This window comes from Quercus lobata, chromosome 2 (genome assembly GCF_001633185.2).
Source record: "Quercus lobata isolate SW786 chromosome 2, ValleyOak3.0 Primary Assembly, whole genome shotgun sequence".
In the NCBI taxonomy this organism is placed as follows: domain Eukaryota; kingdom Viridiplantae; phylum Streptophyta; class Magnoliopsida; order Fagales; family Fagaceae; genus Quercus; species Quercus lobata.
In genome coordinates this window covers 67,339,535-67,362,440 of record NC_044905.1, presented here as the reverse complement: position 1 = coordinate 67,362,440, position 22,906 = coordinate 67,339,535, and the positions used below count along the sequence as shown (strand labels likewise).

The 22,906-nt window shown below is 31.3% G+C and overlaps 2 protein-coding genes across 2 annotated transcripts; both read left to right on the top strand.

The window, feature by feature from the left end:
- The first annotated feature begins 5,244 nt into the window (after window positions 1-5,244).
- Window positions 5,245-12,580, top strand: LOC115976277 (putative methylesterase 11, chloroplastic). The gene is made up of 5 exons (XM_031097456.1): window positions 5,245-5,865; window positions 7,173-7,409; window positions 8,447-8,590; window positions 9,392-9,523; window positions 11,905-12,580. The coding sequence occupies exons 1-5, from the start codon at window positions 5,506-5,508 to the stop codon at window positions 12,181-12,183; spliced, it is 1,152 nt and encodes a 383-aa protein (XP_030953316.1). The 5' UTR covers window positions 5,245-5,505; the 3' UTR covers window positions 12,184-12,580.
- Window positions 12,581-15,895: 3,315 nt separating this feature from the next.
- LOC115976276 (protein SPIRAL1-like 2) lies at window positions 15,896-21,466 on the top strand. Its single transcript, XM_031097455.1, has 3 exons — window positions 15,896-15,997; window positions 19,260-19,547; window positions 21,086-21,466. Exons 2-3 carry the CDS (start codon window positions 19,287-19,289, stop codon window positions 21,164-21,166), a joined length of 342 nt encoding a protein of 113 aa, XP_030953315.1. The 5' UTR covers window positions 15,896-15,997; window positions 19,260-19,286; the 3' UTR covers window positions 21,167-21,466.
- Window positions 21,467-22,906: the final 1,440 nt, after the last annotated feature.

Below are 22,906 nucleotides of genomic sequence, written 5' to 3'. Positions count from 1 at the left end.
TTGGTAATCAATAGAATTAAAATGAATCTAGAAAGTTTTTATTGATATTCCCTCCACCTTTCCTTCTAGTTGTTAAGAAACTTGTGGCAACAAGAAAGCCTTCTCTATGACTTTTTGACAACTCTAAAAAGTTCTACTTCTTAGCACATGAAATTCTTCCCATACTTGTCAACCAAAGAAGAAAAAATAAAGAATTTGTCTTTTGAGTGTTCAAAGTAGCTTAGTTTCAAAGTCTCACTTCAGTATAATTTCGGTCTATGCAATTTCCAATGGAGGTCCATATATGGTGTGAATTCTTCTGTGACATGCCTAAAGTGGCAAATGATAATGACTATAGTCCATGAACAATAACATTACTAAATATGTTCAATTTATAATACAAAAATATAGCAGCAAGTAGAACTTGACTTCTGATCAATTAAAGGGTTAAAGCCCAAAAAAAGAAAGAAGAATTAGTTAACTAAAGAAAAATTTCCACCCTGAATCACAATCACAAAGCAATCAGTTAAAGAAATATGTAAAGGCTATAAAGTTCTTTGGCTCCCTTCTCAGGACTAATTAAAGAAAGGTTTTTTTTTTTTAAAAAAAAAATTGCATTGGGATAAGTTCTTATAAAGAAGATGTCATGTGCATAATTGCCTATATAATAGTTCAATAAAAAAAGCCTATGCACTTGTAACAAAGATGCCTTCTCCATAGCTCTTTTCTAAGTCTATTTCTATTATTAATTTTTTTATAAATTGATAATTAAATTCTGAAAGTTTTCGTTAAAACCATGGTTATACCAATTAGGACGTGCCTCTTTTCTACGTTGGAAAATGACAATTGCGTAGTGGTCCTTTTCTTCCTTTAACTCCTTTGCGGTGAAGAACCAATTAATGGGTAATTCTCTTTTCTTTTTTTAATTCCCAGCCAAAATGAAATGTTAATTCTAGGACAAAAGGAGTGGACCACAAATTTGTAGTACTAATAAATGGCAATCTAGCACCAACTAAAACACAAGTTGATGGTGGGTTTAAATGATCGCCGAAAATTCTAAGATTTGGTCGCATTCGTAAAACTTCGTGTCGGTCGATCTTTGACACCGCCAACCAAAATGAAGATGGTATACGACAAGCTTCTTTTGAATCCAATATAACATTTTAAAAAAAAAAAAGTTAATGGAGAATATAAGAAGTTAGTAGAGTGGGGGTAGTGAGTTTATTGTCCAAAATTCCTAGGACTATTAATATGGGAAAGGGCTTAAAATATTTCTAGGGTTGGGTGGGTCGTGGGTGTTTGGTCTTCAAGAAAAAGGAAGGAAAATGTGATCATTATCTTTGGAGAAGAATTCATTGCCATGCATGAAAGGAAAGCCCTGAAGGAATCAAAAGCTACTATTTGACCTCTGTATTTTAAAAATAAAAATTTAATTCTATAAGGATTTCTTAAAATAACTTTTACTATAACTCCAATAAAATTTTGTCACATCAAATTTTTCTTTACGTGTGTTTGTATTAATAAAAAAACTTTATGTGAAAATAATTTTATGTATTTTTTATTTGTTTGTTAGTATAAAAAAAAAGTCAAATTAAAATTATCTTTTAACTTCCTATGTTTTAACTCATCAAGAAATAAATATGTTTTCCACCTACGCTCTATTTGTTTAGGCAAAAATATTTTTTAGAAAATGAGTCATTTTCTATAAAATTATTTCATTTTCCTATGTTTGGTAATTACTTTAAATGAGTTAAAAAATAATCTTCTAATTTTCTTTATTTAACTTGCTATGAGATATAGTTGTTTTCCAAAAAAATTAATAGAAAACAATTTCTAAAAATAAGTTATACTTTTTCTGCTGACTAAAGATAGTTTTCCTTTAATTTTTATTTTTTTTATTATTATTATTTTTTTACTACCAAACACTGGAAAACACAGAAAACTATCCTTACAAAAGGTTTTCCATCAAAATAATCAAAACATTAAATTTTTTTTAAGACAACTTTAAGTCACGCGGAACTAAATATAAATAATAAAAAAAAAAACTTTATTCACTCAAAATTAAATGAAGAAAGTTAAAAGATAATTTTTCAACTCATTTTAAGGTCATTGACTAAATATAGAAAAATAAGATAGTTTTATAGAAAATATATTTTGAAAAAATGATTTATTTTCCGAAAAATATTTATGTTGAAACAAACAGAAAAATTATACTAATATAAATGTCTATAAAATGCATTCATTATTTTTTTCTCAAAAAAATCTCTCTTCACATGTTTTTAATGTTAACACACACGGACAGACACAGTAGGGGAAAAAAGGGGCTTAATTAATGAAATATAAATACATGCCTACTGCAATATTTGGAAGCTAGCTGCAGCAGTTGGCTAGTGACATTTCACATTTCTATGGTTGTGTGACGTGTATCATGCTTCACTTTCTAAAAGTCCGTGACATTAGTAATACAACTCATCGATCGAATTAATCATAAGCAAATTCTTGTAGTTTAACTTGTTCTTATTTTTTAATGTATTTAATTGAGATATTCAAATTTCAAATAATTAGAATCCTCACCTATTGTAAACTATCCTCTCAACACAAATTCTTTGACCATTGTGTTCTACTTTATGTTACATCAATCAGGGACGTAGTTATGCTTGGACCAGGAGGGGAAATGGCTCTCCTTGGCCCAATGAGAAAAGACAAAATATAAAATATATAAAGTATGGTTTTAAATTTTCATACTCCATTTTTGTTCAATACTTCTATGCTTTCACAAAAAGTACACTTTCTTTATTCAAATTTATATTAAATTTTGATTCTTTTTTGAGTTTCTGTCTAGATTCTAAATGATTTATGAAATTTATCTTAAAGTATTAGCATAAGATAATTGCAGCTAAGTGTTTGATGAAGTTCCTCAAAAAGCTTGGGATAAACACACACACACACATATATATATTCTTTTATAAGTAGCTTGGATAAAAAAAACATGTTTGTCTTTGGGTTAATCTAGAGATACAATATGAAAGTTTAGGCTATAACAAATTTTTTAAACGTTTGGGTTTGAGTGTATCTCGCCCCCCTCACTTGAAATCTTAGCTCCATCTTTGACATCAATCACAACTTGTCATATATTTATTTGACTTTTTTTTTTATAAAATAACCAATGTTTAAAATAGAAAAAAAAAAAATCAAACACATAGTATATTATAATTGATTATAAAATAGAATACAAAAAGTAAGACAAAAAATTTGTATTCAACTTGTTTTAACTATCAAATTATTTATATAAAAAAAATTGTATATATTGTATGATTCACAAAAAAGATAAGGGTATATATTACATAGATATCATACAAAATATTTACTATGCTTGCAGTTGCTTGTTTCCTCATAGTCACAAGAGTATGCTCAAAATCAGATTGGCCAATTATAAACTATGAATGAAAAAACAAAAGGAAAAGAATAAACATTAACGTTATTAAATAGTAAAAAAAAAATCATATAAAAATCAATCCCTATATGTATCTTTATAGGAAATCCTTAAAAAAATGTAAAGTTATTATTAAAAACGTGTATAGGTAGTAGGTAACATATATCTTTATAGGAAATATCATTAAAAGGAATCCCAAAGAAAATGATACTAAAATAATCAATCATGGAGCCAACCCAAGAAGTCTAAAATCCACGATACCACTAATAAATATAGAAGAATAGGAAATTGCACGAGAACTAGTATAATGTAAAATTTTCCCTCAAATATATTTCAATAAAGAAAAATGAAGAAGTAAAAATTCAAGAACTCAAGTTCACACTTGCATTAGATTATGGAAAGTAGATTAAGGTCAAAATTTTGTCCAATCAACCCTAAAAGTCACCCACATCAGTTTATATAAAATTGTGCAAAACTCATCCAAATTTATAGCAGCCATAAAAATTTACACCGGTACAATTTATATTTGCATTTTAGTTTTTTATTACTATATCTATACGTATCTCGAGAGTGAGGGAAGAGCATGGGTGATGGTTGTGAGATGTGAAGAGAGAGAAACACTTTAAAAAATAAGAAAATTTGATATTTTAATAAAATATATTTAAAAATAGATAATTCGGTATAGGTGTTTTTCAAAAGTAGTTAGGTAAAATAGAAAAATAAGTTCTAATACTAAAATAGTCTTGTGTGTGCTCAAAAGTTCTTCTATATCTTTTTGTCTAAAAATTTTTAAGTAGTAATTGTAATTTTTTTTTTTTTTTTGAACGTGTGTTTGAAAGTGGTATAGTGATATATAAAAAAGATTGGGTAGAAAAAATAAGATGAGTGTGAGGGAAAAAAAGAGACATTTTAAGAGTTCTCTTAGTTTTTTGTTTTAAAAAAAACTGGAGGTGTTTTATTTGGATGAAAATGAATAATAAAAAAAAGGGCTAAATATTAGAGAATAAAAATATGAATGTGAAGGGAAAAAAACCTAAATTTTAGGAGTTATATTTTTGAATTCAAAAAGATAACAGCTATAGGTGTAGTAGAAAGTATAGATAGATTGATTATTTGTTTAACAATTATGATTATATTTTTAAAAGAAGTTACCCTTCATTAATGAAGATATTTTTGAACCATATAAAAGTCCAGTTCAAATAAGTGAATCCTCTTATAGATAGTATAGATAAACGAAAATTTTTGCACAAGCTAATATAAATGCTAAAGCAAGTTAATTGTCAACTTAAGTGCAACCAAAAACTTATTTGTAAATAATCATATAGTTTAACTGACACTTATTGGTATTTTTAATGGAAATATTCAAAATTTAAATCTCCCTCCCCTAACTATCAAAGTATCAAAAAAACAAAATTTATTTTTGAGTTTGGTTAATGAGTGTTTTTAGGATGTTTATCAATGGATTATTTTTGAAAATTATTGATACAACTTTTATGAAAAATATAAAAAAGTTGTCAAATTTTTTTTTTTTCTTTTCCTATAAAAAGTTTCTAAATATATTTCCTAAACTAATCCTTAGGATATTTGTTAAATTTTTCCTTCATTTTTATCAAAAAAAAAAAAAAACATTATCTTTGAAGTACTTTAAACCCAAATAAAAATAAATTTATCAAAATACATTGTCCCTATTCATTTCTATATATATATAAATAAAAAATAAAAAAAACACGCACGCCCGCACGCACAAACACTTTGTGAATAGTACATTTCCAAAGTAAATTTGGGTAAGTTGACACAGACTCTACACAGCAAAAGCAAGAGACCACCATTGTGATCAGGGGACACTATGCACTATATATAAAGCTTTACTCTCAAATCAAAAGTCCCCAAAGCCGTCCTTCTCTCCAAAACTCCAACCACACTCTCTCTCTCTCTCTCTCTGTTCAGTTCCTTCCTGTGACCTTCCTTCCTCAATGTGTTCCTGAACTTTGCCAACCAATATATTCAAAACCTCTTTCCCTTCTTCTTCATATTCTCTGTCTCTGTGTTTTGTTTTGTTCTGTTCTGTTCTACTTTTACATGCAGCTGCTTCAATGGGCAACCTGTGTGGCTGTCTGGCTCCCAAGCCAGTGAACAAAAGGAAAGCCACAAAGAGACTTGCCAATGCAAACAACACAGCAGCAACACTGTCTTCCAATTCAAGCAACAGGTGGACTCGAATTCGATCATCGCGTAAAGACAAATTCGTTGATGATGCTTTGATTCAAGAACAAGCTCTTGCTGCTGCCGCCACCATCATTTTACAACAACAGCACAACGGCTCTCTGCCTTTCGATCGCTCTGCTTCGCTAAGGTACCCCAACTCTAAGAAGAATCAGCTGCCACGGAGTTCTAGCTCCAGAGCTCGCTCCCTTACCGACCCTCTTCTCCAGCCTCAGCAGCTTGTTAATCAGGTTTACCTTGGCCTCTGCCTTTCTGGGTTTTTTCTTTTTTCTTTTGGTTGAAAGTTGTTGAATTGGATGGTTTTGTTAGAGTTTGGATTGTTCATCAAGTGTAATATGTGTTTTTTTTTTTTTTTTGGAATGGTAATTAAATAATGAATACTTGAAGGCCTTACCAGCTTGGTAATCAGGTTTGTCTATCTGGGTGTTTTTTTTTAGTTTGAAGTTGTTGAATTGGATGGTTTTGTTAGAGTTTGGACGGTTCTGTTTCTGGATTTCTCTTTCTTCCTTTTTATTTATTTATTTCTTTTTTAAATTTAATGGGTTTTTGGGTTTTCTTGCAGTGGAGTTGTTGGATATGGAAATTATGGAATTGTATGGCTGTGATGCTGAAATGATGATATGATGTTTAAGACTTCGGATTTTTTTTTTTGGGGGGGTGGGGGGTGGAAAGGGAAATACAATAATAAATGCTTGATGGCCTTCAATTAGCTTCGATATTGTTTGCTTTGTTTTGTGTGTGTGAGCATTGGTATGTGCTGTGTTGCTTTTGCTATCTTAATGGTTGATTGATTAGTGATTACAATGTGAATTGGGAGAAGGGGTCCTTAGTTGATGTATTTTCTTATGTATATAGATATTAAGACTTTTGGAATATGAATTGACTATTCTGAGTATATTCTTGATGGTCCCTGTATGAGATGCTCTTGTTTAAGCCCGCATTTTAATATATTAGTGGGGGCATGCAATTCTCTATAGTTTTCATCTATTGGATTCTCGTTTAACAAATTAAAGTTCATTGAAGAGGACTCTCAACAAAAAAATTGCAGGTCATGACACTTTGGTGCAGAATCTACGTCTCTAATTCTCTTTGCTATCTAATGTGCACCACTTGGGATAGCCCTAGTCTCTTTCTTCAATACCCTTAAAAGAACCATTGCGTATGTCCACTCCTTTCTATAGTGGCTAAGTATGCATTTTTAGTCTGCATCCTAAAAATGGTTACATGACCTGAACTGCTATCACTCTTATACTAAATTTGTGATGCAAGGGTAAATGCAGGAACCAATAAAATTATAGGCAACGAATGGCTAAACATTGGAATGGTTTCTCTTTGTTCTATGCAAAATGTAAATCATGACTGGTCAGTTAATCTAAAATAGTTACAACTTTAGACATGACAAGTCTTTATACATAAGGGTGGTGTGAACGAACTGTTTGGAATAAAGTATGGTGTCTTAAGTTTCAAATTCTTGTTATGATTTTCACCTCTTATCATTTTGACTTGCTTATGATTCCCAAATATTTCTGTTTGACAGGATATAAAGCTTGATGATCTAGAAACCAGCCATTTTGTCCTTATCCATGGAGGCGGCTTTGGTGCGTGGTGTTGGTATAAAACTATAGCACTTCTAGAAGAAGGTGGTTTCAAAGTATCTGCCATAGACTTAACTGGTTCTGGGATTCATACATTTGACACAAACAGCATTACAAGTCTTTCTCAATATGTGAAGCCACTTAATGATTTTCTTGAAAAACTTGCTGAGGACGAGAAGGTTCTTTTCTATTGATATTAGCTTATTCTATTTATTTAAATTTTTATGTGTTCACTGTCACTACTTTTTTCTTAGGAGGAGAGAGGTATTGATGTTACCATGAACAGTTTACTACCAACTTCAAATTGAATTAATGAAAACAAGATTTTTAACTGCTAATCACCATGGTGTGTTTCTTCTTACACATTAGAGTTGCTCAAAATTATAAAAGATAGGGCATTTACTTCTCACCTTTTTGATGTTCTCTTTGAAAAGAATAAGATGAGGTGCTTTCCCGCTCCTGCTAGCAAGATCTCTGCCATTTTAAAAAAATTTGAAGGCTTTGCCTTTCTGGGGATTCATGAGATGAACAAAACTACCTAATGCAGAAAAAAATGAGATAGAAAGAGAGAGTGATGAACAGAATTAATCCAGCTTGCTCTTCTTATAAGAATTCAAACTTGCTGTTGGGTTGTTGAGTTCAAAATTCTTAATGGAAATTGGAATCATGGTCACACTTTTAGAATATAAAATTATATTAACTACATTTTGAAAAGGAGGTTATGTGTCACACTGCTAATTTGGAAAGCAGTAATTAAAAAGCTTTTAATGGTTGTACTCAATCTATATTATTCATCTAGAATAGTGAATTCTGCTGTTGAATTGCTGTTGCTAGTTGTTTGCTATTTCCACTTAGGGTAAAACTTATATGCAATTCCTTAGGTGTTGTATCTTAGGTTCCCCAATTGAATTCAACCACATGTTTGTATTGACAAATGCAGTAAAAACAATGTTATCTTTTCCAAAGACTATTAAATTCAACCATGTGTTTCAATGGTCAATGCAACCATATGGTTGAATTTAATTGGAGAACCTAAGCTACAACACCTATAAAATTGTACCAAAGTTTTACCCTTCTACTTATAGCTTTTGGTTTACATTTGTGTTATTTGATGTTTAAATCTGAATTGGTACTTAAGTTGTCAGAACATTTCCTCTTCTTGAATAGATCTCTTACATTTTCTCTTTTCTCTTTTTGTTTTTGAAATTTTATATAGGTGATCTTGGTGGGACATGATTTTGGTGGTACATGTATATCACATGCAATGGAAAGTTTTCCTTCCAAAATTTCAAAGGCTATTTTTGTTGCTGCGGCTATGTTGACTAATGGACAAAGCACTCTTGATATGTTCACTAAACAGGTTTTCCCTTCATTCTAGTATAACTGAATTTCATTAATTGTTTACTTTCTTTAAATGATGAATTTCGCAATTTGAAACTTTCTTTAAATGAAGTTTGCTTTCTTTTAGTGAAACATCCACCCCCTCCCCCCCCCCCCCCATGCCCCCAAAAAAAAGAAAAGAAAAGAAAAGAAATAAGCATTTTCCTTTTTTAATGAATTTTATTACATTAAACAGTTACAGTAATTAGGAATACTTTTGGGTTGAACTGATTCTCAAGATTTCCTTGCATAACTTAAACCTCTTGGTTTGGAACTAGCATTGTGCCTCCACAAATGAGTTACCTGTCATGGCCTTTAATGATGCTGAATGCTTTCTGTAATGTGTAGTTTAGCTATCATTTTCATATTTATTTTTATAAAGTATTAAGAGCCCCCCCCAAAACAAAAAAAAAAAAAAAACGAGAGAGAGAGAGAAGGAAGATTAAAAAAGAGAACTCGCTTTTGCTTTGAGATATTACCATGGAATGAAATTACACCCTAGCTTGACTCAAGGCCAAGAATAAAATATTAAGTTGAGAAGTAGTTCTAGGCTCTGAGCATGGTGCATGCCTTTTAAGCCTGACACCATGACGATGAGCCTTGGTGATTCATAAGATGCATATTCTAAGAAATTTCAACCAATGTCTGACCATTGCATTCCTCTTATGATAAGTTCATCTAAAAAAAAAAAAAGGATATATTGTTGTTATTTTTGAAGAAAAAAGTTTAGATATATACATTCTCTGTGTTGACATTGATTAATAAATTAAGTCTATTGCAGGCAGGATCAAATGATCTAATGAGACAGGCTCAGAAATTTTTATACGCAAATGGGAATGATCACCCTCCAACAGCTATTGATCTAGATAAGTCATCGTTGAGGGATTTGTTATTCAACCAAAGTCCTGCCAAGGTATAATTTACTTTTAATATAAAATTATATTGAATGTTTATTCTTTGATGAGGTGATTCAATTCCTTTGTAAATTGAAGTAGTTATACATGATTGCAAAGTTGGAAGACTGTGTTACTGCATAGCTTGTTAGGAAAATAGATATGCAGACATAAACCCATATGTATTGTGGAGAAGGATGAAGGTGAACCTGCATGCTGACAGTGTTGGTACCTGGGTATTGTCTTGACTGATTCTTCACAGTTAAGATTTAAGAATATCTATCTGTGAACATTTGAACATTGTAGGTTCTAGCTCTAAACAGGTTATCTCCATGACATTGGTGATGAAAGGACTTGCTAACTTATTTTGCCCTACTGCCAGTGAGTTAAAGCTCAAATCGCACCACTTTGTGTTGGGGAGATTACACTTTAGGGAGATTTCAATTGAAAGCCCTAATGGGCTCTTATAACAATTTTGACAAAATTAGGGTTCTTGATGAGATTTTTAGGGATGTTGAATAGGGTTTGATGTTTAAGGGTTTAGGAAGGTTAAGTAGTAGAAATATTGGATCTTGAATTAATTTGAGGGATTTTTGGTATTAAAATAATGAATAGAATGAGAAACAAAGAAAGATAAACCATAGACAATCATACTTGGGAAGGAGAATAAAAGATCACACTTAGAAAGGAGAAGGCAATCTAACCCTCAAAGCTTAAAATAAGTTGTTGGAGTTTTGTTAATTTTAAATTTCTAAATTTTTATCTTTATAAAACAAATTAAACCTTTTTTATAGGCTATTGCCAAAAAAATTCCAAGAAGAATTAGGAACCTTATCCTAGAAAGGCTAAGACTCTTCATAGTAACAAAAAAGTAATTAAGAATTTCTAAACCAAATAGAAAGGGATCTTGATGAGCTGGCTACCTTGTTGCACATCATTGTCAACTCTGATACCACTTGTTAGGAAGATAAGGCCTTTGGGAGACTTCAATTGAGACCTTAATATAACATATAAAGGCACCACCTTATAACATACAAACGATCTTGGAAAGATAGACCTTAAGACTTCAATTGAGACCTTAAACCTATGGGTTCTGGGCCTTTTTCGAAGATCATTTGTATAGGGCTTAATAGGCTTGCATTTGCCCCATGGGCTTTCTTCCTTCACCATGTTTCACCCATGGGATCTCATGTGTCATCCAAAGGACCAAAGAACCATGTGTTAGTACTTAGTCCCACACACTCATCCATAGGATCTCCATACATTCACATCACCTTGCCACCGTTAGTCTTGTGTTGCATCATTCTTATTTTTGTGGATCTTTTTCCAAGCTCATTTGTATAGGATTTTGTGGGATTGCATTGTGCAATGCTCACTTGTCCAACCTCAAAGCACACACTCTACCCTTGCTTCAACTGCAAAAGGGACCACTTTGCTACTCTGCCACCGTCAACTCTCATACTACTTATTATGACAACAGAAGTTGTGATAGCACTTGTTGTGGAAATTACACCATGGGGAGACTTCAATTGAGGCCTTAATATAACATATTGAGAAATCACTTACCTCAAGTTCCATACGCTCCACGTGGGACTTCCATTCACACTTGTATACCCAACACTCCATTTCTAAGAGCAAGGTAAAGGGTGAGTTCATGGATTCAAGATTCACCAGGTGCATTACTTATTCAAAGAAAAATTTCTCGTTTCTTACTAAATTGTATAATTGACTATTATAAAGAAACATGAAGCTCCAAGTCAATGTGTCTTGACTCTTTGACTGTGTCTTTGCAATGAGTGATATTTGTATGTGGTGGTGTGCACATTGAAGCAATTGAAAAATCATAAAACATGATGAAGATTTCTTTTTTCAAGGATTAGTGGAACACTCTGCAATTGGGTAAATGTTTTAGAGTTTCAGTGATTTTGAAATAATGTTTTATAAGGTTCTGTGTTGGGAGAAATTTCTGGGAAGTATGACTTTTAAGTGGCTGCTATTGCTTGCCATGCTAATTTGATTTGCGTTCAATGGTGAAGCAACATTCATTCCACAAAAGTCTGCATTACTATTTTTCTGATCAACTGTGTAGATTTGAATTTTTTGGGATGTGCACTTGTTCATATTAGGGAAGTTTGCAAGGCCCATCTCTTTATGTGGAAGTGAAATTAAATGTCAGCATGAAGCGGCTTTTTTTTTTCCAAGGGAACGAAAAAACAGTTTTATTTTGGAGTGCACTGCTTGCACTCATTTGGTTCTTAAATTCTGGTGTTACATCTCTCTTTTGTGTGTGTGTGTGTGTGTGAGAGAGAGAGAGACTATAGTGTCATTTCCCTTCTTTTAAAACTTTTTCCTTTCTGTTTCTATTATTCTTGATGATCGCATTCTGCTTCTACCATTCTAGGATGTTGCTTTGGCATCTGTTTCAATGAGGCCAATACCCTTTGCACCAGTTTTGGAGAAGCTCTCTCTTACTGACATGAAATATGGATCTGTGAGGCGGTTTTATATTGAGACTCCGGAAGACAATGCAATATCCAGCACTCTCCAAGAGAGCATGATAAACTCAAGCCCCCCCGAACGGATCTTTCGGGTAAAAGGCGCTGATCACTCGCCGTTCTTCTCAAAGCCTCAAGCACTACACAAGTTATTGGTAGAGATCTCAAAGATCCCCTCAACTTAAAAATCAGTCTTGTAGGTAGATGGTGTCCACAGGTTTCTTCATGCTAAAGCTCCACTGACATGATATAGTCAAACTACTGGATTCAGTAATGTATGCACTTGCATTATAACAGGGTTACGAGTAATGTAAATGCTCGTAGCATTGAAATAATTTTATCTAGCGCTTCACTTTTTTTTTTTCCTGAGTTTCTTCCCAAGCAAGATATGTTCATATGTATGGTACTGAAAATTCAACATGTTTTGAGGTAGTTTTTCTACCATTTTGGTGAATTCATTTTTAGGTAAATTTTGGGGGAGGGGGTTCAATCCCTGGAGATTGGACACCACCACTGCCATTTTGGTGCATTCTTTTTGTATATGTTGGTCAAATATATCTCATGGTCTTTTTGAATGGTTGATTGGATCTAGTGTATCTAAAAGTCAACATAAAGACATATCTATTAGGGGTATTTTTTTTATAAAAAAAAAAGGTGAGGGGTGGGGAACTGAACAATGGCATCGAAACCGACCAATTTGTAAGCTTTATGAAATATTTAGCAAGGGCATGACAACACAATTAACATCTCTTCTAACCCAGCTAAAAACACAGTAGATAAAACATTTGCTAAGCTCAAACATATTACACACAGAAGTGGAAATAGACCATTCCGTTAAAAATAAACTTGAATTTAAAGCATCCAAAAAAGGAAAATTCTAGTTTCTATTGAAGTGACCCATAAACCATAATTATGTTCTAGTTCCCATGAAACAGCTTTTCATAAATTAACTTTTCTTCTTTTTTATAATGATTTTGCCCACATTCTACACCAAACAGTGGCTTCAGTCACCAGATCTACCCTCCTGCAGTGGAGCAAAGCTTTATATGCAAAGATATTAGTAGGTGTAGTAGTGGTCCAACAGACAGACAGACACACTTCATTGCAACTGTGAATTTGTCCACATTCTTGATGCTTTAACACAAATTTTGGGTTTTAGCTCTTTTTCAGATAAAGTTTTTAGCTACCTCCACTTATTTATCTTTGGTATTCCTTTGCCTCAGCAACAAGAAAGCATAAAAGTAGAAGCAAAGTGCACTACAACTACTCTACAAGGGTTCCTCCTCACTGAAGTTTCTTCATCATAAATATTGAACCCTTTTCTTTGCTTTTTTTTTTTTTTTTCCCCTTCCATTTTCAACAAAATCATGTTTCAACAAAATTATGAGTATAGGGCTTAAGTACGAACAAAATTTTCCTAAGGCTCCCACATATTTTTTGACGTACAAATTGTCTCAATCATGCATCTGTCAGAGTAATTGAATGGTCACAATCTTTCTTTCTCTTTTTATATGAATGGTCACAATCATTTTGCTGTTGTCATTGGCTTAACTAAAATAATAAATAAATAAATAAAATATATTGTTGCCTTTAGTGCATGTCTGTTTGTTGGCAGTTGGCACAATTTTTAGGTTGTGTTTGTATTTAAATATATATATATATATATTTTTAATTTTTAAATAATATTATATATATTTTTTATTTTTTTATAAGTATTTAAAAAAAAATAAAAACTGTTGGTTAAACACATGTACCAAACAAGGCCTTAGTTTTTGAAATATATGTTTTTTAACAAAATTATACTAAAAAAATATTTTTAAGATCAATTTGTTTTTACTTTTGTTAAATAAAAAAAATTGGGGTTTTAAACTGTCCACCCAAATAAACACAATAAATTTATTAATTAATACTTTAGGGTTTTTTTTTTTCTTCTTTTAATACTTTAAGGTTTGTTTCACCTAAAATTGAGTTTAGTGTACACACTGCTTATCAAAATTAAAGAACTACGAAAGCACATAAATTTCAGAGATCTAATTTTATTTGTTAAAGTGTCAGGTTGGTAGAAATCTTTTTAAATTTCAGAGATCTAATTTTATTTGTTAAAGTGTCAGGTTGGTAGAAATCTTTTTACTTTTTTTTTTTTTTGAAAATAAAAATTAACAAAATTGGTTTTTTTAAAAACAAGTTAATTTTCTCTCTTTTTTTGGTTACGTATTTAACCTAAAAATTATAGTTTTTGACTCATCTTTAGGAAATAAATGATCAAAAATTACGGGTAAATCTTATAAGTTTTTTTTTTTTTAGAAAGACTACGGGTAAATCTTATAGGTTGTTAATTGTCGGTGATTGAATTGCATCAAATGTCAGATCAAATATAGTAGTGTCAATACCATGTGAGTCCCATGACTTTGCCGACTAAGGCCGACCCTTTAACCTGACTCAAAAAGCCAGCTCACACAATGGCCATGTCAATTTTGCCATAGCATAGGACGATTGTAATTAAAAAACAAAACAATAAAAACAAAAACCATAATGACATTTGGAGCTGTTTTAAAACTTTGATTTGGATTAGAATTTAAGTTAGTGAACGTTTGGATTGAGTGAAAAGTGTTTTCAGCTGCCGTGCGTTTTTAGTGGATATGTGTACTATTTATAAGTACTTTATTCAATAAAAAAAATTAAAATTGGGTTCTATGGTATTATATATATATTTAAAATTTATTTTGTTATAGTGTTTTCAGTTTTCAACAATAAGCAGTATTCAAACAGATGTATGGACAGTTTCTTATTATTATTATTATTTTTTTTTTTAAGTTTCTTGTATGGAGTCTATGGACATGCTTATTTACAAATTTTTGACATAACTTTTTATTGCAATGCAACGTTTGAGCCATACGTAAATGATGTAATTCAATGTGTATCGGTGTGTTAATGTAATTATAAGGGCTTATTTGGTAAGTGATTTTTAGTAACGTTATTTTGTGAAAATGTATGGGTGAAAAAAATGTGTAGAAATACGTGTAATGTTGTTTAAACATTGCAAGTTGTTGTTTAAACAACAATAACAAACACTCCCTAAGCTTTTTGTTAAAATTTTTATTTTGATTATGCACTTTATTATAGTTAATAATATGATGATGTGAGATATTACACAAGTAACTTATCTTCATGGGTGTCACTTATTTAATACTAAGGTCACATTACTAATTACTAATAGAAATGGAGGTAAGAGTAAGAGACCACCTTTTTCTTTCTAGCACCTTATAAAAATGGAATCCAAAATGAATGATCAAAATAAAAATCTTGAGGCTAAAAATGAAAGAGTAATGATAGACACAATGGTTTTCACAAAAAATTTCACACTAGTTGAATTGGCTGATTATTATTGATTCTTATAAAGACCCATCATTGATACTACTTTATTATTCATTATTAACAATTTATCACCTTTGACATATGTGAAATTTGTTATCAATTGTGATGTGCCTCTAGACTTAATGAAAATGAAAATACCACACAATTTTACACACACATTGCCACAATTGTTCTACATGTTAGATAATAATTTACTGTCTCTTATTATTGGATTCATTATTTTTTGAGTAGTTCTGCCACCAACCACAATTCGCCACGTGGACGAGTTGTGCACAAAGTTGTGCCAATAATTGTGTCACCAGAATTTTTCTTATTTTTTCTTCACTACTCGCACTTTGTCACGTAAAATTAAAATGTGCGTAAAAGTGTATAATAGTATTAATGACGAAAATAACCCAAACTATTAGTACAAAAACAAAATTTATATTAGAGCTCACTCTCAAGTTGGACCAGTTCTCCCACCCATTTCTTACTACTTTTTTTTCTTTGAAAAATTTGAAAGTTAAAATCTCCCTATAAATATATACACAATAATGTGCTTGGTAGCTTTGCTTTGCATTTGGTTCTCATTCACTCTCTCTCTCTCACTTTGCTTTGCTTCAAATTTGGGTCCTCAAAAGAAAGGTACGGAACCCAAACCTAAATCCCTTCTCATCTCAGATCCCATTTTCCATCACTCTCTTTCTCAGTCATCTCATCTCATCTGCTTGTTTTCTTTCTTCCACATTTTGATATCATCCATGTCTTTCTTCTAAATTTCTATTGTGAACATGAAAATTTTGTTGTACAATTCGGATTTTGTAAAATGCTTGTTGATTTATGCATTATTTTTTTGTAGCTCGTAATGTGATTTACATAAAAGTGGGTTTGAATGTGTATTCTTTTGCTCCATTGATAATTGGTTATGTGAACTTGGTAGGGAAGATTTTAGAATCTTGCTTGAAGACCACTTGGAGTCTTTCTTCTTTTGTTGTTTTTGTTTTTAAGGAGAATTCCCAAACTGGGTATTTTTTTTTTTTTTTTTTTAATTATACAAACTGGGTATTAAGAATTTAAGATCTAAGACCCATGTGTTTAGAATATAGCAAAAGGAAGCTCCCTAAGTTGGGTATTGAGAGTTGAATGAGTTAATAACTTAAGACATAGAGCAAAGGTCCATGTGGAAAAAGTTTATATGGAAGAACAGACCATTTTTATCCTATGACTTAGAGAGATAAGAAATTGTATGTTGTTGTCTTATAAATTATAACACCATCTGTTAAATCATATAATAGATAATAAAAGTTACGTGTGTCTCCAAATGGCTAACACAAGTGTTTTTTGAGAAATAATTACAACTAGTTATAGATAAGGAGTAAGATTTCTTCCTAAAACTAAATTAAATTGATAATTCCAAATTGAATTCAATTTCAAATTGATAATTATTTTTAAAAAAAGTTACTAAACAATTGATAAATCTAAAATTAATATAATCTTGATAATATTATAAATTAAAATTAAAGTTGATAATTCAAGAATATACGTGTAGAACATCTTGATAATTTGATGTAACATAAAAATCAAATAAGAAAATTGTTAAAATTAATCTATTAATTCTAAACATATTTAATAATTAATTCTAAAAATATAAAAGAAGGATCAAGGATTCAAATGCATTCCTACACATGCTATAAAATGGGAAAATCGAAGTTTAAACTCTTAGGAAAGTAATGAAAAATAAAATACATATATATATATATATATATTTTTTTTTTTAAAAAAAAGAGAGAAAGAGAACGTGGTTGATAGCTATAAGGAATTTTGATATATATATATATATATATATTTTTTATTTTTTTTAAATGTCATCAACGTAGAAATTATCAAATTAATTGAGATATATACTGTTTTTTGGAATAGATAGAGACTATCAAATTATTGGAGATATATAGTGTTTCTTGGGATAGATTTATATTAATCACCTCTTGAAGAATTTGGATTGTGCTTATCCCTTAATAATCAAGTTTTGTACCTTGATATTCTAATAAAATAATATTAATTTAATAATATTAAAATTTTGAAAATTTAGATGATATATTATCTAAATTAAATTTTTATATGTTAAATATTATCCCCTAGTTTAAGAAATATATCCTAACAAATAAAAAAATAATGTTAATTAGATGATAAATATTATCTAAATTAAATTTTTGTATGTTAACTATTATCCCTTAATTTAAGAAATATATCCTAACAAATAAAAAAATAATGTTAATATAATTTTATTTAATGATAATAATGAATTAGAGTCCTGATAGTATACTATTTCTTTTTAGTTCTTTAAAAATCTAAAATTTTAATAAAATTTCTGCAATTTGGTGAAGTCATGTAGCGCAACAACGGCGTCTAAGCCCAACTTTTGTTATATATATAATATGATATGCGGCTAATCCTGTAACTCGAATCTTTTCCCCCCAAACCCCTAAGCACTTTGTGCATGGGGAGGTATCAATTCAGTTACAAGGCCTTCGGCGCTAACACAAGTGTTATACATGATATGGCGTGCTTTCGCCATATAGTGCACCACAAGTATATTAGAATATAGTTTGCCTTAGGTGAAATTTTTTTTGCCTGAGTTTTAAGAAGTTAAGTTAAAAAAAAAAAAAAAAACACTAATTTGATTAACCAGAATTCTATAAAAATTTAAGAAAATCTTTTTATTTAATTTAAATTTTTTTAGTGTCCTTTTGGATTAGTTTTTGTGGGGGAGCTTATTTGTTAAAAGTTGACAGAAGTACAATTATATTTAGAAAAGTGATACTTTAAAAAGCTATATATAAACAAATAAGCTAACCAAAAAAAAGCTAATAATCCAAATGCACGCTCAACTAGCATAATATTTTGTTTTAACAATAAAGTTGGTCTTACATGATGTGCTTTCACCATGTAACTTGAAATAATTATTGTTCTTTTATTTATACTATCTATTTAATTGTTCAAATTCAATTATATTATTGAAATATTTTCTTAGTTTACATGTGATTTTTTTTTTTTTATCAATATGTGCATCACACAGGCATAGTATTAATTTAGAAAATCCTAGCATTTGTGTGTGCAACATAAATCATCAGGTTGTAGGGTTGAAATACTCACGTAGTGTGAAGGCAAGGTAAGGTGGAAAAGTGCATACGGATATACAGAGTCTACAGACTATATGGGACTAGCAACTACATGTGCAATTTAGTTATCTCATCAAGTAAGGTGCTCAGTTACCAATATAGCTTGATATATTCAAAATTTTGATGCCTAACCACACTCACAAGGTAGAAAATGCATCATCAAGTTTTTGAACAAAAATTGCGCTCAAAGCGATTCAGTCAAAGAGCATATCTGGCTTGAAAAGGCATGCCTTGCGCTTGTCTGGGCCACTCAGAGACTTAGACACTACATGCTAGCCTACCAAGTCTGGCTTTTGTCCAGGACAGACCCATTGAAGTATATGTTTGACATAAAAAGTATTATCAAATGACTAGATAAATATAGTTCTTTTAGGTGTCCATACATGAGTGTCTTCATGTGTGCCCATTCATTTGCATACAGATATGTGTACAAAGGCACAATCTGTGATTCACCTAGTTCATGGGAGAATCATTTATGATGCTTTCTGTATGTTGTATGTGAGTTTGGTGATGTTTTCTTGTACCTACTTCCTGTATGTGCCAAAAGCAGAATGAATTTTGAAGTTTGTAAGTTCTCATAATGGGTGATTATGCACATTTAGGAAATCCTATTGAGTAATGTATGTGAGTTTGGTGATATTTTCTTGCACCTACTTCCTGTATGTGCCAAAAGCAGAATGAATTTTGAAGTTTGTAAGTTCTCATAATGGGTGATTATGCAAATTTAGGAAATCCTATTGAGTAAAGGAAACAAAATGGGACGTGGACGTGGTGTTAGCAATGGTGGTGGACAGAGTTCTTTGGGTTACCTATTTGGAAGTGGAGAGACCACTAGCAATGCCCAACCTGCTCAGAAGAGTCAGAACGAAGGGCCAGAAGTAAACAATGTTCCTTCTCAGAAGACTACTGCTGCTGCTTCTCAACCAATTGATAAGCCTATTCCAGCAGGTGTTCCAGGGCATCTTACAAACAATTACTTCCGGGCAGATGGGCAGAATTGTGGCAACTTTATCACGGTATGATCCTAGTGAAGCATGTAGAGATTATTTAGATTTCTATTTTGTCTTATTTTTTTTTCCTAAATCCATAGGCCCTTTGGATTCTTTTGGGTACTCAAGTCTTGGGACTGATATATTTAGAGAAAAGAAACATATTATAAACCAGAATCCTTCTTTGCGTTTGTTATCCAAGATAAAGTAAATCCACAAAATCTAAATGGTATCAAAGCGGGGGTGATTGAAGTATGCTAGAGTAGAAAAACAATTCAAAAAGAAAACAACTGAGGTTAGCCTAAACTCATATCTGACAAAAATTACCAAAAAAAAAAAAAGGAAGAAAGAAAAAGAAAAAAGGAACTCCTAGAAGGTTCATCCAATTGTTAATATAATTGAGAAGTGATTTTGAAGGAACTGCATAGATGAAGGTATAAAGATCTCCTTGTTCTATATGCTTACTCTAATTACCTTGTGGGCCTTGATAGTTTAGGTGGGTTCTTACTAAGAGAATGTGTATACCTATACTTCTGTATGTTACTCAACTTAGATGTAGCTTGTGTTTTTCTACATGATGGATTCTGTAAGGATCATGCTTGCTCTTAATCTAACTTACATGAGTTTCAACGTCTCTTATCTTTAGAAGTTTCCTGGTCAATTGCTCATTTGTAATTGTAGTTTGTGACGTTCTCCTAAGAGTGCTTGCTCATCACAAGTTTCTATCTGGGAATTTTCCTCGTGACATTGAGTGTGTTCTTATTTAGTTCTTCTTAGAATGGAAAACTAGGTCAGAACTCAGAAATTGGTTTGGCTTCATCGTAGTTGCAAATTCATAACTTCTAATACATTATGGATGGAAAAACTTCATAAGCCTCATACTTCATTATTAGAATTACATTAGACCCCCCATCTGTTAGTATGGAACAAGGTGGGGGAAACCGGTGCTAATTACTGCATCATTACTACAAGTCATCATTAAGCTTGATTTGGTTTCCCCTTTTATCTGAAACTTTCGAGTGATTGAGTAATTTCTAATATGCATAGAAATACAATAGGGAGTTTATAAGCTAATATGAGGAGGACACCCAGGGAAACCAAAAGAATTCCATTTTGTTCAAGTGTTCAATAGCATTGAGTCCTTAATCCTTTTGCCAAGCATGGTATGTTCCACTATAAAATTATGCCCTGCTTTTTTGTTCAGATATGATGTCCAAACTTCTCCAAACTAGAACTGATATTGCAGCATATTATGAAACGAATGTGCACTCTGGCTTAAAATTGGAGAAATGCACTTAAACCATATCTTAATTCTTCTACCTATTGCATTTTGTCTCTTTTCATCAATTCCTTTTCAGTGGAGGATATCCTATTCATTGCAGTTTGGAGGGAGCATGTAATTTAGTTTTGATTCTTCATTTTGTTCTTTTTTCCCTGAAGAATATTGTTGGCTCTATGCCCTAAGTGATTTGTCCTTAATTATGCAACTTGATATTCAAGGATCTCTTCTACAATCATAATATTTTTGATGATGTTTTCAAAATGGCTTGCGAATCTGGGTGCAGGATCGACCATCTACCAAAGTTCACGCTGCCCCTGGTGGTGGATCTTCCCTTGGTTATCTCTTTGGTGGCGGTGAGAACTGATTTCTTTGATCTTCAAGGATGCACCAACCGTGCACTATTTAGCAGTGACCTCACTATTATGAAAATTTGTGTCTATCTCTAAAGTTTGCTTTGTCCTTGTGCTGTGTAATGTGTTGCCTTGATGGAATTCATGTGGCCAGACATATGTAGTCTTGGATTTCATTATCAAAAGCTTGTCCTTGTTCAGTATTTGGTCTGTTTATCAAATGTGTCAACTAAAACATTTTTCTACATTGTAATCATTTTTTTCCAAATGACAATTGATCATCATGCAAAAGAGACAGTAAATCTTCCCACTCATCACCATGGCCCACTATGAGCAATTGCACAAATTAAGCACTTAAGCTTGATGTGGCTATAAGCGAGCCAGCTAGAGTTGTGCTAATGCAGCAAACTAACATGAACTTTAGGCTGTGCCCTTGTGATAAATTGATAAACAAATTCTGTTTCTGAGACAAAATTCATAATTCAGAATAATGAGAATATGAATTTGTTGTGAGATTGTGGTTTGTGGTGCTAAACAGAGCTCGAGGAGACCCATTTTATAAAGCGACGCGGGGCTGAAGTGTCTTCTTGATATAAAACTTTTTACTCTCTGTTTCAGTTTCTTTTTTTTAATTAACAAAATTAGTTTTTTTTATTTTTATTTTTATAAGTTTTCGACATTGTTCTGTTTTCTTTGTTTGTTTTTGTTAAAAAAAAAATTTTAATTAAATATAGGTTGTCAATTGTCTGTAACAACGTGTCAGTGGAGTATTAACGATCAAATGTCAAATCAAATTAATGTTGGGCCTGGTAGCAACACCACGTGAGTCCCATTTTTGCCGGATTTGGGTCCGAGGCTATTGCACCCTTCAATATCACATTGAAGGGTTGAGATTGAAATCAAATTTTAGTTCTATCCTTAGATTAAAATAATGATAATAATAATAACATTTTAACTTCATCTCTTTATCTTTTTTACTACTTTTAACTCTAATTATTGCATTACATCTAAATCCAACTTTACCAACTAAGACCGACCTGTTAACCTAACTCAATAGTAGATAAAGTTTCTCTCTAACTTTCGTCGATATCTTTTTATTAGATGTAAACTTTGAAAATTTAATTATTGGATTGTATATTCTTATTATGTCCCTCATTTTTGCACAATTTTAAGAAAATTAAAAATTAATATAGCTATGCTATCAATAAAGTGTTTATATTTCAATTTTTTGTAATCTTAAAAAATAATTTTGATGATTGAATAGTAAATAACATTTAATTTGAACAAAATTTAACACGTATATTAAGAACATAAAGAACATGAAATCTAATGGTTAGATTTTCAAATTTCACATCCAATAAAAAAATATATATAATGAATTTGAAGAGTTTCTCTTCAAACTGTCCCTTAAGCACACACACAATGACCATGTCAATTTTGTCAAAGAAACAAAATGATTGCAATTTAAATTGAAAAAAAAAAATTGAAAATGACATTTAGAATTTTGGAGTTGTTTTAGTATGGATTCACGCTTGTAAACATATTTTGACACAATTATCAAAAAAAAGAAAAAACATATTTTGACACAATGTAGACACATGACAAGTAATGATTAGATTACCTTTACTAAGTTAGTTTTAGTGGTGGACTCATGCAAATGATGTAATCATACATTAACAAATATGCAAATTGTGTTAAAACCTATGGGCAAATGTGTGGACTGAAATTTTTGTTTAAATTTTCATTTTGATTAT